At 49.0% G+C, this 18,079-nt stretch overlaps 6 protein-coding genes and 1 non-coding gene across 7 annotated transcripts; 6 read left to right on the top strand and 1 right to left on the bottom strand.

Moving 5' to 3' along the window:
• Positions 1-1,618: 1,618 nt before the first annotated feature.
• Positions 1,619-2,159, top strand: AKAW2_80457A (uncharacterized protein; the record flags this gene model as incomplete). Its single annotated transcript, XM_041681480.1, has 3 exons — positions 1,619-1,666; positions 1,723-2,082; positions 2,157-2,159. 3 exons carry the CDS (start codon positions 1,619-1,621, stop codon positions 2,157-2,159), a joined length of 411 nt encoding a protein of 136 aa, XP_041548418.1.
• Positions 2,160-2,235: 76 nt separating this feature from the next.
• AKAW2_80456A (uncharacterized protein) lies at positions 2,236-2,586 on the top strand (the record flags this gene model as incomplete). The annotated part of the gene is made up of 1 exon (XM_041681479.1): positions 2,236-2,586. The coding sequence occupies one exon, from the start codon at positions 2,236-2,238 to the stop codon at positions 2,584-2,586; it is 351 nt and encodes a 116-aa protein (XP_041548417.1).
• Positions 2,587-2,615: 29 nt separating this feature from the next.
• On the top strand, positions 2,616-3,590 carry AKAW2_80455A (uncharacterized protein; the record flags this gene model as incomplete). The annotated part of the gene is made up of 3 exons (XM_041681477.1): positions 2,616-3,095; positions 3,150-3,252; positions 3,316-3,590. 3 exons carry the CDS (start codon positions 2,616-2,618, stop codon positions 3,588-3,590), a joined length of 858 nt encoding a protein of 285 aa, XP_041548416.1.
• A 337-nt stretch (positions 3,591-3,927) lies between these two features.
• Positions 3,928-4,052, top strand: AKAW2_t80013A. The gene has a single exon. It is a non-coding gene; the product is annotated as a tRNA-Leu (tRNA).
• Positions 4,053-4,543: 491 nt separating this feature from the next.
• On the bottom strand, positions 4,544-5,987 carry IPL1_2 (spindle assembly checkpoint kinase; the record flags this gene model as incomplete). The annotated part of the gene is made up of 2 exons (XM_041681476.1): positions 4,544-5,833; positions 5,895-5,987. 2 exons carry the CDS (start codon positions 5,985-5,987, stop codon positions 4,544-4,546), a joined length of 1,383 nt encoding a protein of 460 aa, XP_041548415.1.
• A 3,073-nt stretch (positions 5,988-9,060) lies between these two features.
• Positions 9,061-13,017, top strand: ncr1 (sphingolipid transporter NCR1; the record flags this gene model as incomplete). Its single annotated transcript, XM_041681475.1, has 3 exons — positions 9,061-9,336; positions 9,400-12,853; positions 12,914-13,017. 3 exons carry the CDS (start codon positions 9,061-9,063, stop codon positions 13,015-13,017), a joined length of 3,834 nt encoding a protein of 1,277 aa, XP_041548414.1.
• Positions 13,018-14,019: 1,002 nt separating this feature from the next.
• AKAW2_80452A (putative importin beta-4 subunit) lies at positions 14,020-17,587 on the top strand (the record flags this gene model as incomplete). Its single annotated transcript, XM_041681474.1, has 3 exons — positions 14,020-14,065; positions 14,130-16,458; positions 16,675-17,587. 3 exons carry the CDS (start codon positions 14,020-14,022, stop codon positions 17,585-17,587), a joined length of 3,288 nt encoding a protein of 1,095 aa, XP_041548413.1.
• Between the last annotated feature and the right edge of the window lie 492 nt (positions 17,588-18,079).

Raw genomic sequence — 18,079 nt, 5'->3', positions numbered from 1 at the left:
TAAACACCAGGCTGTCAATAAAATAGTGTATCTCAGAGCTTTTAGATCTCAGCTGAACCAAAACCGACTCGAATATCGACCTCTGCATCCCAGTGACGCACCTACTAGGGAATAGGATGCGGGGCATCGGTCGGATATGCGCTTGGACCGGGTTATGGATATCGATGAAGATTGGGAAATAAGCTTTGACCGCTTGGTGTGACTGAATGTCAAGAACGATGAAAGCCAAGGGTGCGCAGGAAGGAGTGAAGGATGGGATGTAGATCTTTGTTGATTCTCGGTATGGCCCTTCGTATCCCCTCAACAGGCCAGGATATTTGGTCCCCTATGAGATAATCCGTCAGCACTAAGACATGCTACTAATCTCGTATTCATTTTAAAAATACTGCTTCCTCCCCGAATAACGCCCTCTGAACTGGTCCTTCCACCACGATGGACAGTTCGCGGTTTGTGAGACCATCATCGTTCTATTCATCCGACGTTCTGATCAATCCCGATCGCGGGAAGAGACTTGAGGTTATACAACCTGGCGATGAGTATGAGCCCATATATTGCCAGATCTTCACTCGGCTACTGCTGTCTGTCCTCATCAAGACCCGGCCTCTTAAGCCACAGGACAAGGTATTCTGCATCCTGTCGTCTTTGCCAGAGATGGAACCTAAAGTGGATCACTCCGATTCATGAAGTCCTATATCTGAGGTATTAGCACAAATATATTTGCATCTATAGCCTTGACTGGTATCCTTGGCTTCTTGAAGCTGGTTCCAAAGCCATAAATCGTCGAATATCAAAGGGCTCCCATCTTGGGCGGTAGACTTCACATTTTCAGGAGATTATAACACTCTCTTTAACTTTTTGGCAGTGTCATTCAAGCAATGAACTTCGAACATGGCGACCGACTTAGTCAGGAGAAGTATGGCGCAAGCGTCAGTACCTTTCGGCCAATGCAGCCCAGGCATAAATATGTATGCTCTTCAAACTCAGGAGCGGTCGTAAAGGATGGTGTCAAGGATCCCCCCCCCCCCCCTCCTCTTAAAAGGCCGTACAACTGCAATCCGACGTTAGATTGTTCTAGGCTATGAAAGTCGCTTTTCGATTGCACCTCGGCAATCGGGGCAGGAAGGCAGCTGGTGCTTCGTGGGATTCATCTATGTCAGGGAGAGTGTGAAAGATGAGGGGTGGCTGATTTCCTGACTTTGACTTGCCAGAGAGGGACATCGTCTCGACTTGATTATGTTCCCGTGACTATTGAGAGTAACAGCTAATCAGAGCTGGAGAGCAAGAGACTAAAAAATTGAAGTCGAAATGAACACCGAAGAACTGTGAGAGAAGAGAGACATATGAAGTTTCTGTATCTTCTGACCATTCACTCCACGCCTGTTTTAGGAATTTTCTTCAGTTAGCTTTTCTAGTCAGCAGTCACTTGACCTCTTCCCCCCTTTTGTCGGCTTTGCTCAATTTTACTTTTCCTTCACCAACCATCCTCCACAACCGACAACTAAGTCCTCGACCCACTGGGTTCCTTGTGTTCCCTGCCATTTCCATCTCTCACTAACTCTCACATCAATTTGAATCCTACACGCCTTTTCGTCAAAGTTAAACAATCCTTGTCATCACCATGCTAGACAAACTCCCCACGGAAATATTGAATATGATACTGAGCTATGTGAGTATTAAACGGTTCTTTGAAGACCCTTTGACTTCACACGCTAATCTTTAAAGGTAACTAGTCACAAAGACCTGAAGCAACTATGTGAGGTGTGCACCCGCCTGCGGGACTGTGCTATACCCTGCCTTTATCAGTGCCTGGTCTTCAACGATCCGGAAGCGACATGCAAAGAGTCGGCTGCGGCCGTAAACTCAATTCCCAGAAGATACGCGTCGCATATACGAGACATTGAATTGAGGGTTCCGATCCATTATCGAAACTGCTATCACGAAATGGATGACGACTATGTGTGGTTAGACGATGACGACGCATTCGACACCGAGGACTCACTATTTGACTACTTTGAATATATGGAAGATGAACTAGAATGTGGTATTGAAGATGGAATAGAAGTAAAAAATGCAGATGACAGGGTTAGCAAAACAATGCCATGCTCTACTCTGTCAGTGAATTGAACGCGTACTAAATTAAAGACGCCCGACGATAGTGACTCATTTGTTGATCTGATACATGCCTTGAACGATTTGCAGTTCCTCGATGATCAATTACGAACTTTTCGGTGGAATATGGGAATGTGCATTCCAAATATGATACTTTCTTCTAATGAGTTCTCTCTTCTTAGAAAGCAGAAGAAGATAAGATCTCTTATACTCTACACGGATGCTTATTGCCATGAAGGTGTGGGCTCCGTTGACCTTGCGCAGTTTCAAGACCTGAGAAGCCTTTGCTGGAAGGGTCTGAACAAGTATAGCGACTTTGAGTGCCTCAAAGAGTGTATCAGAGCTCATGGTCCTCAACTACTTTCGCTTACACTGGATCTTATTAATTGGGATCACGCAAAGAATCGATGGACTCATGAGTTTCGCCGACAGAGCGACGAAGGAATGCCAAACAACTTTTTGTTCAGAGGATTATGAATGCAAAAGTTGGAAATGAAAGAATAATCATGCAGTCGCTCGAATACCTTGACTTGTCGGCTATTTCGTTTGAGCATGCTGACGCCGAGGTGCCGTTCTTGTTCAATGCTGAGAATCTGAGAACCTTGAAACTGCGGAAATGCTTAGGATCCCTCAACTTGCTAGAACTAGCATCAAGCTCGGGGAAGTGGACGGAGCTTAAATACTTTGAGCTTGTCCTTACCAATAGCGGGCCTACAACTACAACCAAGATAATCTGCAACTTTATTCATAGTGCTCCCAAATTAGAGACTCTATGTCTCATGCTCCGCGAACCTATCAATCGGGAGACCCTTATAAGCACAATTCGCCGTTGCAGCTCTCTGAAACGTCTCGTCATGCATAGTTTAGCGGACGAACGTAACCCAGTTCTCGGTGGCGAAGGCATGCCTTGGCCATCGGGTCTGGAACACTTATTGCAGGATAAACAGTTGGCCTGTTTTGGGACCTCTACACCACCCCGTGAACTAGTATGTACATACTGTGATCGAATGTCCTGTAGCTACCACTAACCAGACCACAAGGTCAATCAGTTACAAGGCTTGCAGGCTCGACCTTCATGCAAGCTTCTACACATCAGAGCTACTGGACCGGCTATGGTGAATATGTATCGTTCGAATATCTGTGGTATGTGCACTTCAAATGCCAATGTCAATGATTGCAAAGGGACAAAGACTTACACCGAGATAGACCCATTGTACCACCCCCTTGACATATACGAGTTTGCGGAGTGGGCATTCAGTGCTGAGGGTCTCCCTGACCTCACAGTACTCGCTTGGGGGGAATTCTCTCACGAAGGCCACTTTTCAGAGCATAACAGTCTCTTCTGTAGATCCAAGACTGGCTATCGACGATTGAACGCATCTGAAATATCGCTTTGGGATCTCATCAATGATAACATGGATATGCTAGCCGCCTGTCCATATACAGATACCAATGTTCTATCAAGAACCGACTTCTTGTAGCTACTTTTTATCAGATGCTCATCAAAGAACAATGATATGATTAGATCTCGTACTATTGCATGACCTACAGTTCAACTAAATCTCCTTCAACCCTTGCTACAAAATGGAACTTGTCCCCCTTTTCTTACATCATCAGCCCAATAAAAGCATTTATCCTACACTAGTACAACAAGCCGACAATCACTATTGATACACCATTCAAAAAAGAGACCTTCCAACCTAAACAGCAAACAATATGACAGCGAAGTGCTATCGGCTAACTACTCCCTGCGGATATATCCGAGCGCAATGACCCAGTGTGCTACAAAGCAAATAAGATATATCCGTAGACAATGCTGGTAAGATGGCCGAGTGGTTAAGGCGAGCGGCTTAAGAGAGTTGTTTCCGAATTTTACTTATTCGGTTACGATTTAAAACTCCGCTTGACGAAAGTCAGCCTGGGTTCGAACCCCAGTCTTACCATTTGATTTTCCTACTTGAATTTTTTTTTCCTGGCCTGGGGTTTCTTCCTTTCTTCTACAGATACTTTTTTACATCGAAGAATTATTTCGAAGATGGGAAGGGCTTTTTTGTACTATATGAAAGGACTTGCAGGATTCCAATACTTTATATCTTTACTTTACCCCAAGTTGACCTGGTTGGGAACTAATCCCCTGACGGAACGAGAGAGGGAAATTAAAGTGATAGAGAAAGCCATGTAATGGTGTTTAGGTCCCCTGGTCCAAGGATCTGGTTCGATGCTATTACCAGGACTCGGTTGAACTGACTTGATTAAGTGAATCTGTTCTTTCGTACTATATATACTACAAGTAATCATGAAGAGACTGGGTCGAGCAAGTGCCAGTGGCTGAAGTTTGAAAGGACTTGTCTAGTCCAGCTATCTATTATTATATAGTGGATTACTGCCAGCAGTATATGGGGCTTCGCTTCAAACCCGTAGGGGTATTATTAACTCAGGATTTTTGACCAGGTATATTTTCTTTTTTTTCCTCCTGTACATGTTGGAAGCAGTACTTGATAATCCAAGGATGTTGTCGGACCTGTTCCAGAGTGATTCTTTTATCCGCATCAGTGACAAGAAGCTTAGATTCTGTTAGCATAATGCTGAACCATGGAAGGGAGGACGGTTGCTTTACCTTCCTGATGAGGTCCTTCGCTTCACAACTCACAAAAGAAGGGATTATCATATCCGCTTTCATGATTCTTCTCTGCGTCATGACTGGCGTATCTTCGAACGGCGCGTTCCCAACCAAAAACTCATACAATAGAACCCCAAGGGACCATAAGTCCACCTTCTGATCATACGGTTTATCGCACTTTTTCGGATCAACCATTTCAGGAGGCAAGTAATCCAGCGTCCCGCATTTCGTAAGCCTGCGACCACTTGGCGCATGAACACTCCAACCAAAGTCCGACATCTTCAGCTCTCCATGAATCCCCACTAGAATATTCTCAGGCTTGATGTCCCGATGGATAACATGCTTGCGATGCAAGTACTGCAAAGCATTCGCCATCTGCGCAATGTACTGCGCAGCCTTCCACTCCGGAAACCGATTTTCCTTCTGCAAGTGCTTGTATAGCTCTCCCTTTCCCGCAAACTCCAATATCAGGATTATCCGTTTGCTGTCGTGGAAGTGTCCGAAAAGCCGAAGAATATTCGGATGTCGCAGATTACTCTGGATCTCGATCTCACGGGCCACTTGTTTCTCTACCCTCCCTTGTTGGATCTCATTCTTGTAAAGTACTTTCAAAGCACAAACAAATCCGCTGTCTCGTTCCCGAGCGAGATAGACTCGCCCGAACTTCCCTTTGCCCAGCGCTTTGCCGATCTCGAACATGCCTAGATGTATTATTCTTGGTATTGGTTGTTTTGTGAGCTTGGTGGAGTGTTGTTCGCGCTTAACTGTAGCGTTCGGTGCTTGGGATAGAACGGAGAGAGGATGGCGAGCTTGTGATGTAGATGCTTGCCTTTCTTTCTGTCGGGGAGGTTGAGAGGGTGCGGAGCTTTGCCTGGTGGCTTGGGTCTTGGAATCGGTGGTGGCATGTTGGTCATTTTGATTTGCAGCATCGTCTGTGTCTTGCGATGCAACAGAGGCGAGGGGATGACTTGTCTTCGGGGGAGTTCGTTGGATGTTTGTTGGCGCGGTCTCGGTAGGATTCGTGGTTGTAGGATTATGAGGAACAGCGTCGGACTTCTTGGGTCGTAGAACTCGGTTCACCGGCCGTGTAGTCGAAGTTGCGCTCTGCTTTCTGTCGTCATTCGTGGACTCATATTCAGCTAATGGGTGATTAGATCGAACGTACTTTGGCTTTCTGTTGGAGCTTTGCACTATCGTGAGCATTCTCATCGACAATGGCCATATGCTTGAACCGAGTCTCAAGCGCGACGGTCACCATGGTTAGATCCTTTGCGGTGACGGTGCTTCTTTGTTGGACAAAACCGACAGGGACTGATAATATTGAGGCTCTTTGTGCAGTATGAGCTATGCTTGGGAACTGGTAGAAAGCCAATGTGTAAGCATGTCATGCGAGCTGCATCAACGTTGCCGCGGTAACTAGGGAATCCATGTACCAGCAGCATCTTTGTCAAGTACGCAGTTGATGCAAACATGAAAAGTTTGTATCACGAATAACTTAGAATTCTACGAGGTATAGACAACTCTTCTAGGTCTTGATCTGCCCTATATATATATACAGTGTGGGACGGACTAATTATTTAGTAGCGCCGTGCCCCAACCTGTTCTGATCTGCTACCCCACAGCTCCACTCAGCCCGTCCAAATGAAAATGCATGACCCCAAACATTGTAAAATGCAGTGTAGAGGGGCATAAATCTACCGTAACAACATAACAGACGTCCTTCATCAACGAGTTATATGTCTCATCCTGAGTATCTCTTCACATACTGCAACGCCGCTCTAGTGACCACAAGAACCAAAGCGTCAACCTCGCCACTCTCTATCCCATCAGAGATGCGCAAGAAAGGATCCGAGTCCTCTGCCATGGTTGGACTGGCCGATATTCGAGAAACAGAGTACCCAAATCCAGCACCTTTCATGATAGGAAAGCCTTCCCTCCTTGATAATTATAAAACAAACTCGATGCATGCGTCCAGCCCTTGTTGTTCAATATCCCATCGATGAAATCAATTGTCACCAAAGCTCCACCATGGCCCCAGCCGTATTGTCTCCATTGGGTGGGATAAGCAATATCAGCAAAATGAGATAGTGCGGATCTAATATCATCCCTAGCATCTTAGTGGCTCAACAGATACCTAATGCGTGGTTCCCTGCGGATGCTGTTACGACAGACTGTGCCTTCGTCAGCTCTGTGGCATTCAAAGCGCCCCAAAACTTGAAGGAGCCAGTATGTTGATGACATTATAGTTTGGCATATACACGCCATGACGGATTGCTCATCCAGTGCAGAGAAACCATTGGTGTACGCACAACACGACTTTCAAGTCGGTTGGTTGCATCCTCAATGAGCTTGACAAGGTGGTTCGGGTTCACAGGGTAGCTTTCCAAACCGTAGGAAGAATTCAATGTCACCGAGGCCGACATTCCGTCTTCCAATAAAACCTTGGTGACTGATCCCATCTTTGTGGCTTAAGAAGTGTATCTGCTGTGATTTAAGAGGTCGGTCTCTTAGGCTCTTTGGAAATAATCTTTGAAGTGCGACATTATCGACGCGCGAGGAAATACTTGTGCCTCCTATTCATAAACCCCTCGTAGCCTGGTGATCAAGATCTTGTATAACCATCCCATATATCTCCGTTACTACGGTCACGCTTGTCGATATTAGGTGGTGTGAATTATCACCCTTCCAATCAAGTAAGTCATGGGTACTACTTCCCTTGCGTCTCTGAGACAGGCTGATTGGTGCAGATCTGTATTGCTTTGGTTGTATGTGACACATATAAACAAGTCTATAGATGTAATCATCTGTTTCAGGCAGTTCTATGGAAATCAGGGGCTGGTTCCCCTATGGGAAAGCAACTAAGAATAGTGATGATTGCAATGTGGATATTTGGCACTTGTGAATGGCTAAAATGTCAGCCATCAGCTTGAGTTATTGTTCAGATTCTGAAAGTGGTATCAAGTCTCCTACCGCATTCCAGACGTGAAATTCTATATGAGTTCATCGCTGAAGCAGATCCTCATGGTAGACCTTTGTAGTGTTCTCTTACGCATCAATCGGGATTGGTGCAGGCCGTAACCCTGTTTTTATGTTGTCAGTCCCCGTGACACATGAACACATACTTGAGCTCCATGTGATGTACTAGTATGTAATCTCAGCTGCGATCCAGAGTGTGATTCGGCGTTCTTGCAGGCATATAGAACTATAACGCGAGTGAGCAGCCAAGAATGAGTGATTAAGCTTGAGGCTACAGCGGTGTGTTGAGATTGAGAAAGCAATAGAAACATTGTGGCCGTTAGCTGCGGAATAGTTTGTAGGAAGCAGGGAAGCTGGTTTCAATTCTTATGGGATAGACAAGGCCAACGGTTGCAGGCTCCAGGAGCAAGACAATGGATGGGAAGAGCATGAGCCGTCAGCCCTTGCTTCGGGTAGTGACTGAATGCAAAAACCATCGATGGCCGCGATAAGATGGGCATCTTTCAGGTATTTCTGTTGTAAGGTTGCGTGATCCAGTAATGTTCAACACAGGTGCGATGCGGCCAGGACAGTGTGATTAACAGCCTACTAGTATGAACATGGACACAGGCCGATAGGGCGCAGTCGCCTAGGCCGTTCTAGTTGATCTGCTGTTTCAGGTAGTAGTGCCCTAAGCGAACCTTATCGGAGCTTCGGGACGGTGATGACATGTCACAGTCATTATGTTAATAACTAATAGCCATTGCCAAATGGACGGTCCTCCCTTGCTGAGAGGCAGCAGAGAAGACAACTTGGTCAACCTGGCCACGTATCATCATCCGACTTATTCTAGTAGTGTGACCGAGCTTTCAGTCAGGTGAGTGTCGCATGACGAGTAGTTAGTAGTTGATGGTCTGGTGAGTCAATCTCAAGTCCGATCAAGTCGGCAATATATCATACTAGTAGTATAGTTCAAATAAGCATACAACTCTGTGTCAGGGATCATGCAAATTGCTCGGTTAAATTGTAGAATGAGTAAATTAGCTCAGCCGATCCAACCTACTCGTATAAGGTCCACAGATGTCCTAGTTAATTCTGGTCCGTTTGTCAGTCCCTGACAGAGTTCCTGGATGATCGCGGGGAGTGCCTGACGTTAGCGCCCGACAGGTGAGGCCAACCACCGCCGCTTACGTACATCGCCGCTTATCGTCATCCCGGAAGCTCCCTGCCGACCTGCGCCTCCTCTATTTACTTCCTTTCCTCTCCAACCCCGACTCATTCATTCTCATCTCTCAACTCTTTCGCGCCTTATTTCCATCATTGTTGAATGTAATCGATCGTTCCGTTTGCTTCTCTGACCGGCTACGCCCCCAATCATGCGGGGACTCCGCTTAATCCCCTTCATCGCAAGTCTTGGCGTTCTCCCTCAGTCGTGGGCCCGGGACGAACCGAGCTTAGGCTTCACCAACATCCATGAACCTGGTCGCTGTGCGATCCGAGGCCATTGCGGGAAGAAGTCATTCTTCGGTGGAGAGCTTCCTTGTCCGGATAATGGCCTGGCACAGGAGCCCGAAGCAGCGGTGAGAAAGAAGCTGGTAGACCTCTGTGGCAGCAAATGGGAAGAAGGTCCTGTTTGCTGCCTGGATGAGCAAGTAAGCTCCATGGATGCCCCACATCCTCGGATCATTGGACCCTGCTGACTTGTTGTGCTATAGATCGATGCTCTTTCCAAGAATCTAAAACTCGCCGAAGGTATCATCGCGTCCTGTCCCGCGTGCAAGGATAATTTCTTCAACATCTTCTGCACGTTCACCTGCTCCCCAGACCAGTCCTTGTTCGTCAACGTCACCGATATCGACGAGGCCCGGGGCGGAAAACAACTTGTCACCGAAATTGATAACATTTGGTCGGAAGAGTATCAAAGCGGGTTCTATGACAGCTGCAAGAATGTCAAGAATGGCGCTTCAGGTGGTAAAGCCATCGACTTCATCGGTGGCGGCGCCAAGAACTACACTCAGTTCCTGAAGTTCCTGGGCGACAAAAAGCTCTTAGGGAGCCCATTTCAGATTAACTTCAAGACCGAGCCTGCTGGCCCTGTTCCTGAAGGAATGAAGCCACTGCCGATCAAACCGAAGGCGTGCAACGACGCGGATGAGGCATTCCGCTGTTCTTGCGTTGACTGCCCCGATGTATGTCCAGAGCTACCTGCCATAGAAACGGACAAGTACTGCCATGTTGGCCTATTGCCTTGTCTGTCGTTTGCTGTCCTCCTCATCTACTCGGTCTTCTTACTGGTTATCGTCGCTTTCTCCAGCTACTTCACCTACCGAGAACGCCGCTACCGGAAACCCGAGCGTGTCAGACTCTTGCAGGATCCCGCTCCCAGTGACGATGAGGACGAAGGTGATATTGTTCGCGCAGGTGGTTATATTGAGCAGCCCAACGATGTGTATAAGTTGAACTCTATGCTGGACAGGGTATTCAACAGTATTGGTGGTGCCTGTGCTCGGTTTCCGGGCTTTACCATTGGGTCCAGTATTGTCATGGTCGTTCTGTTGAGTCTTGGTTGGTTCCGATTCGCCGTGGAGACAGACCCAGTCCGTCTCTGGGTCAGTCCAACTTCAGCAGCGGCACAAGAAAAGGCCTACTTTGATGCCAATTTTGGACCGTTCTACCGGGCAGAACAAGCGTTTCTTGTTAATGACACATCGTCAGGGGATGGGAGCGTTCTGAGCTATGACACTTTGAGTTGGTGGTTTGATGTGGAGTCTCGTGTGCACCGCATGATCTCTCTTGACCGAGGGTTAATTCTCGATGACATTTGCACTAAGCCAACCGGTGAAGCCTGTGTCATCCAGTCTCTGACGGGCTACTTTGGAGGATCGGTGGCAAACCTAGACCCAGACACCTGGGAAGCTCGACTTAAGCATTGCGCGGATTCACCAGGTGACGTGAGCTGTCTCCCAGACTTCGGACAACCACTAAGGCCAGAAATGATCTTGGGTGGCTATGGAGAATCAAGAGATGTCTTAGACGCCCAAGCACTGATCACAACATGGGTTGTGGACAACCACGCGCAGGGGACAGAAGGTGAAGCTAATGCCATTGACTGGGAAAATAGTCTCAGGCGCATCCTGGAAGTGGTACAAGAGGAAGCTAAGGAGCGTGGACTACGTGTCTCGTTCACTACCGAGATCAGCGTTGAGCAAGAGTTGAACAAGTCCACGAACACCGACGCAAAAATCGTGGTCATCAGCTATATCATCATGTTCTTATATGCATCCATGGCTTTGGGTTCGGTCACAGTTACGTGGAAATCCTTATTTACCAATCCTGCAAACGCATTGGTCCAGTCCAAATTTACCCTGGGCATCGTCGGTATCCTCATCGTTCTGATGTCAGTTTCAGCGTCGGTTGGGCTGTTTTCTGCAGCTGGCATAAAGGTCACCCTGATCATTGCCGAGGTCATTCCATTCCTCGTTCTGGCAGTGGGTGTCGACAATATTTTCTTGATCGTTCACGAGTTCGAAAGGATCAACGTGAGTCATCCCGATGAAGAGATTGATGAGAGGATCGCCCGTGCTCTGGGCCGAATTGGCCCCAGTATCTTCCTATCTTCACTTACAGAGACTGTCGCTTTCGTCATGGGAGTCTTTGTAGGAATGCCTGCTGTGAGGAATTTTGCCGTTTATGCCGCTGGTGCAGTCTTCATCAACGCAGTCTTGCAAATCACCATGTTCATTTCGGTTCTCGCATTGAACCAGAGACGCGTCGAAAGCCTCCGCGCCGATTGCATTCCGTGCCTGACCGTTCGCAAAGCGCATTCCGGCATGTCCGAAGACCAGCTTCTCGATCACCAGGAGGGCGAAAGCGCTTTGCAGGTGTTTGTACGCAAGGTGTATGCATCTTCACTCCTTGCACGTAGGGTCAAAGTCATCGTCGTGATTACCTTTCTTGGCCTTTTGACTGCAGGACTTGCTTTGATTCCAAAGGTGGCTCTTGGCCTGGACCAACGCATCGCTCTTCCAAGCGACTCTTATCTCATCCAATACTTTGACGACTTGAACGCTTACTTTGGAAGTGGTCCTCCAGTTTACTTCGTGACACGCAACGTAAATGTCACTGAACGTCACCACCAGCAACAACTATGCGGACGTTTTACAACATGCGAGGAATTCTCTTTGCCCTTTGTACTCGAACAGGAGTCGAAGCGGTCCAATGTTTCGTATATCTCAGGATCAACGGCTAGCTGGATCGATGATTTCTTCTACTGGCTTAACCCCCAACAAGATTGCTGCAAAGAGGATGGCGAGATCTGTTTCGAAGACAGGACACCCGCCTGGAATATCTCGCTCTACGGCATGCCTGAAGGAGATGAATTCATTCACTACGTGGAGAAGTGGATCGAATCTCCTACCGATGCATCATGTCCTCTGGGAGGCAAGGCTCCGTACAGCAATGCCCTAGTTATCGATCAGAAGCGCGTCATGACCAACGCCAGCCATTTCCGGACCACACACACACCCCTGAGGACGCAAGATGACTTCATTAAGTCGTACATTTCGGCCCGCCGTATAGCTGATGGCATCTCTAAAGAGCATGGAATCGATGTATTCCCATATTCCAAAACCTACATCTTCTTCGACCAATATGTCTCCATCATACGGCTCACGGGTACACTACTGGGCTTCGCTGTCGCGATTATCTTTGCATTGACTTCCACGATCCTTGGATCCGTGGCAACTGGCGCGGTGGTCACTACGACCGTCGTCATGATCCTGGTTGACATTATGGGTGCCATGGCTGTAGCTGGCGTGTCGCTTAACGCAGTTTCACTGGTGAATCTGATTATCTGCGTGGGCATCGCAGTAGAATTCTGCGCACATATTGCTCGCGCGTTCATGTTCCCTTCCCGTGCTATTATGGAGAAGGTGCCGACCAAATTCCGGGGCAAAGACGCGCGTGCGTGGACAGCTTTGGTCAATGTAGGCGGCAGCGTTTTTAGTGGTATCACGGTGACCAAGCTCCTGGGAGTATGCGTGTTGGCCTTCACTCGCAGCAAGATTTTTGAGATCTATTACTTCCGAGTGTGGCTGGCTTTGATTTTATTTGCTGCCACCCATGCCCTCATCTTCTTGCCAGTAGCACTCAGCTATTTTGGTGGCGAAGGTATGTTTACATACAAAATCTCTTCTAGTTTGAGACCACTTACTGACTATCTCCACGCAGGATATGCCGACCCAGGGGCTGATGGCGGCCTTGAAGAGAATCTTGCGTCCAGGGGCTACCGTTCCCTGCTGGGCGACGACGATTACGACTCTGACGAATATTAGACGCTCGTAGCGCCGGAACGCACCGTCTTATACAGCAGTACACGAAATCACGTCTTACGGAACCGTTGATAACTCTACCATCATCAACGGATGCGACCTGAAACTGGATTCGTCAAATGAAGCTGTACACCACATCTATATATTGTTGAAAGTTATACCAAGATGATCGGGAGTTAGCACGGTTAAATCGGAGTTAGGTCAATGCAACTTGGTTACTCGGTGTACACTGGATAGTAGGAGTAGCATCCACACGCGTAGGATTTACTCGGATAAACAATCATGGGGGGCTTCTTGCTGGGACGCGTGATCTATCCTGAGGGTTGTACCGAATATCCCGGACTTACTATTGTTCCGCCTGTGTAACGGAGAAAAGCAGGCGCGGCAGTCCCGCCCTTTTGGTAATTATGAGTCGGCGTCGCATACGCAGACGCGAACTCTTGTTGTGGTTTACATATGCACGCAGTGAATGATTCCTGAACCGTTGCAGGCCACAAATAAAAATTCAATAATACAATAATAAAGTCAAAAAAAGGACCGAGTGGATACAAACGGTGGCCGATCTCAGTTGGGCACCGAGTCAGAGCAGTATGGTATGTTACCAGTCCTGTGAATCGGCCCCTGATTGGCATCCCGAGCCAGCCAGAATTACCGCTAAACCACAGTAGGCAAAATGAGTATCTCCGTAAAACAGCCCACCCGAACATAATTTTTTTTTCGGCTCCCTTTTTCTTCCCCTCCATTCGCTTTTTTTCTTCTCCTTCTTCTCTCTCCTTTTCTCACTCCTCCCCCTCTTCCTCTTCTCACACCTTTCTTTTCCTTTGTGTTTATCTCTTTCTTGTTCTATATTTGTGTTTTTTTGATACCCTGTGGGCTGTCTGTTTGTGTGCAGTCAGCTCATTCAATCCTAGGACCTTCTGAAACGAAGGTGCTGGTCTTGTCTTGCACAAGGCTATTTTTTTGAACAAATCATTGCAAAGAAAAAGTACAGTTGCTCAGTCCGACATGGATCAACAACGCTTTTTGCAGCAGCTTCAGATCGTCCTGAACCGTGAGTATTGCACCTTGCCTTTTGATTATCTTTCGAAGAAGGCATTGCTGACTCTTTGCTTCAGCTTCCCAGGGCAACGTCAAGGAAGCGACGGGCGTTCTCCAGCGCGAGTTCTATAAGAGCCCCGAATCTCTCGTTTTCCTCATCCAGATCGCCACCGGCCATGAGGATCCGAACCTGAGGCAGCTGGCGGCCGTCGAAAGTCGGACGCTGGTTGTCAAGCACTGGGTTTCCGTTCAGGCCAGCCAGAAGCCCCAGATTCGTGAACAGCTTCTGCGTGCTGCTGTTGGCGAGAGCTCTTCTCTCGTCCGCCACTCGGTTGCTCGTGTCATCTCTGCCATTGCTAAGATCGACCTGAACGATGGCGAGTGGGCTGATCTTCCCAACTTCTTGCTCCAGGCCGCTAGCACCGGTAACAAGGAAGAGCGTGCCGTGAGCATCTACATCCTGCTCACCATCCTGGAGACTCTGGGCGATGCTTTTGAGGAGAAGTTTGATGAGCTCTTCCAGCTTTTCAGCAAGACCATCAGTGACCCCGAGAGCGAGGAGGTGCGCATGAACACCCTCATGGCCTTGAGCAAGCTCGCCATGTACCTCGACTCGGAGGAGAGCGTTGCTCCTGTGAAGGCTTTCCAGAACCTGATCCCCTCTATGGTCGCCGTCCTTAAGGATGTTATCACTCGTGAGCAGGATGACGGCATCATGCAGGGTTTCGAGGTCTTCCAGACTCTTCTGGGTTGTGACCCCGCTCTGTTGACCGTCCACCTCAAGGACCTCGTTATCTTCATGAATGAGCTGGCCGGCAACGTAGAGCAGGAGGAAGATGTCCGTACCCAGGCCATCAGCTTCCTGATGCAGTGCGTTCAGTACCGCAAGCTCAAGATCCAGGGTATGCGCATCGGTGAGCAGCTGACCCGCACGGCGCTGCAGGTCGTCACCGAGCTCGGAGATGCTTCCCCTGCCGATGATGACATTACTCCTGCTCGTTCTGCTCTTGGTCTCCTCGACATCCTCGCACAGAGCCTGCCTCCCAGCCAGGTTGTTGTGCCTCTGCTTCAGACCCTGGGACAGTACTTCAACAACGGCAACCCCGACTACCGCCGCGCTGGTATCATGGCTCTGGGCATGTGTGTCGAGGGTGCTCCCGACTTCATCAGCACTCAGATGCAGGAGATCTTCCCTATGGTCCTGCAGCTGCTTGCTGACCCCGAGCCCAAGGTTCGCCAGGCCTCTCTGCACGCCGTCGCTCGTTTGGCCGACGACTTGGCCGAGGACCTCAGCCAGGAGCACGAGAGACTTATGCCCCTCCTCTTCAAGAACTTGGCCAGCGCCATGCAGGAGTACAAGGGTGAGGAGGATGGTCCTACCGTTGACATTATGAAGGCCGGTATCAGTGCGATTGACGCTGTTGTCGATGGTCTTGATGAGAAGGATGTTGCCCCTTACCAGGGTGAACTGGTCCCGATCCTTCACAACCTGTTCAAGCACCCCGACTTCCGTATCAAGGGCTTGGCTGCTGGAGCTCTGGGATCCCTCGCCTCCTCCGCTGGTGACTCTTTCCTCCCCTTCTTCGATGATTCCATGCACCTCCTCCAGGAGTTTGCTACCGTCAAGGACAGCGAGGAAGAGCTCGACCTTCGTGCTAGCGTCACTGACGCCATGGGTGAGATGGCCGCTGCTGCCGGTCCTGAGCGCTACCAGCCTTACGTTGAGCCCCTCATGCGCGCCACTGAGGAAGCTCTTCACCTTGGTCACTCCCGCCTCAAGGAGAGCACCTACATCTTCTGGGGTGCCATGTCCAAGGTTTACGTTGAGCACTTCTCTCCCTTCCTTGACGGAGTTGTCAAGGGTCTTTTTGCTTGTATCGAGCAGGATGAGACTGATCTCGATGTCTCGCTTGGTGCCGCTGCCAAGGATCTCATCGGTCAGGAAGTGACCATTGGTGGCCGCAAGGTCCGTGTTGCCGATGCCGATGATGATGATGACGAGCCCACCGGAGAGGATGGTGATATCGAGGATGTTGATGTTGACGATGAGGACGCTTGGGATGACATCACTGCCACCACCCCTCTGTCCTTGGAGAAGGAAATCGCCGTCGAGGTGATCGGTGATCTCGTCACTCACACCAAGTCTGCCTACCTTCCCTACTTTGAGAAGACCATTGAGATGGTTCTTCCCTTGGCTGAGCACCCCTACGAGGGTGTCCGCAAGAGCACCATCAGCACCCTGCACCGCTCCTACGCCATGCTGTACTGCATTGCTGAGGAGAGCGGCCAGATGGCCAAGTGGCAGCCTGGTCTGCCCCTTCAGGTCCAGCCTGCCAAGGAGGTCCAGAAGTTTGGTGAGATTCTCATGACCGCCACTGTCAAGATGTGGACTGAGGAAGACGATCGGTATGTATTCCAAAATTTTCTTTCTTCAATGCCTATTCATACCCGCCCTCGGGCTATCTTAAATGATGATCACCACGTTTACCCAGCTCACTCCGACACGCAAAAGTCGTGCATGATGTGAAACACGTTTACTCACAACCTTCTGATATTTATCTACACATTCATTCTGCTGTATGATTTCATCATGGTTACAAGAGCTAACCAGAAGACAACTAGTGCTACCGTCGCCGACATCAACCGCAACATGGCTGAGAACCTGCGTTACTGCGGTCCTTCCTTGATCTCGAACGAGACCACCCTCCACAACGTGATCACCATGATTACTGACATCATCACCAAGAAGCACCCTTGCCAGCTCGAGTTCGGCCCTGAAGAGGAGACCCTCGAAGCCGGTGAGGAGACTTCTGAATTCGACTGGGTTGTTGTTGACACCGGTCTTGATGTTGTCTCTGGTATGGCTGCTGCTCTTGGCGCCAGCTTTGCCGAGCTGTGGAAGGTCTTCGAGAAGACTGTCATGCGCTATGCCGGCAGCACCGAGGCTCTTGAGCGCGCCACTGCTGTCGGTGTCATTGCCGAGTGCATCAACGGCATGGGTTCTGCTGTCACCCCCTACACCGCTAGCTTCCTGAAGCTCCTTGTCCACCGCCTTGGTGATGAGGATACTCAGACTCGCTCCAACGCTGCCTACGCCGTTGGCCGTCTCGTCGAGCATTCCGAGGCCAAGGACCAGATCGTCAAGGAGTTCCCCACCATCCTGTCTCGTCTGGAGCAGTGCCTTCATATGAACGTCTCCCGTCTTCAGGACAATGCCACTGGCTGCTTGAGCCGCATGATCCTCCGCCACCGCGAGAACGTTCCCATCAAGGATGTCCTTCCTGTCCTTCTCACCATCCTTCCCCTCAAGAACGACTACGAGGAGAACGATCCCCTGTACCACATGATCTGCCAGCTTTATAAGTGGGAGGACCCCACTGTCCGTGAGCTCACTCCTCAGCTCGTTCCCATCTTCCAGGCTGTTCTCAGCGATGAGGACCAGCTGGAGGAGGAGCGTCGGGCCGAGCTCGTTGAGCTTGTCAAGTGGCTGAACCAGGTGCAGCCTGGTGCTGCCCCTTGGGCCGACCAGCTGTAAAGGCAATGAAAAAACAAAGGATGGATGACGACAGCTTGATGACCAAATACTACTTAATGGATAGATCGGGTCTCTCTACGAGGACTCTTATGGACGACGTTAGAAGATACCCCTGGGGAGCCAATGAGCGATGAACCCACAACTTATAGAATATGGCTGGACATGCTATGAATTATGAACAAAAGTGGTGTATATATTTTATGAGTTAAATCGAATTCCGATTCGTATGTTCATGTTGCCTTTGTACTATCTCTTTCGTAATGTGTCGTGTAATGTCGGTAATCGATTGAACTAGCCCCCTGTCGGTGGCATGTTTTAAGTCTACTCTATGGAAATTATGTCCCATGTCTCATGCTCCATGATGCTGGTTGATTTTCTCGTTTTCATAACTTGTCCTCCACTTATTTCTTGGAACAGCCAAACATGGTACTTGATTTTATGGGCCTACTGCTATTCTTCCCATTAATAGGTGAAGAACTGAGTCCCGTGTGA

The sequence above is a fragment of the Aspergillus luchuensis genome, chromosome 8, assembly GCF_016861625.1.
Source record: "Aspergillus luchuensis IFO 4308 DNA, chromosome 8, nearly complete sequence".
Taxonomy (NCBI): Eukaryota; Fungi; Ascomycota; class Eurotiomycetes; order Eurotiales; family Aspergillaceae; genus Aspergillus; species Aspergillus luchuensis.
Note: the sequence above shows the minus strand (reverse complement) of the source record. Positions and strands in the feature narration are given on the sequence as shown.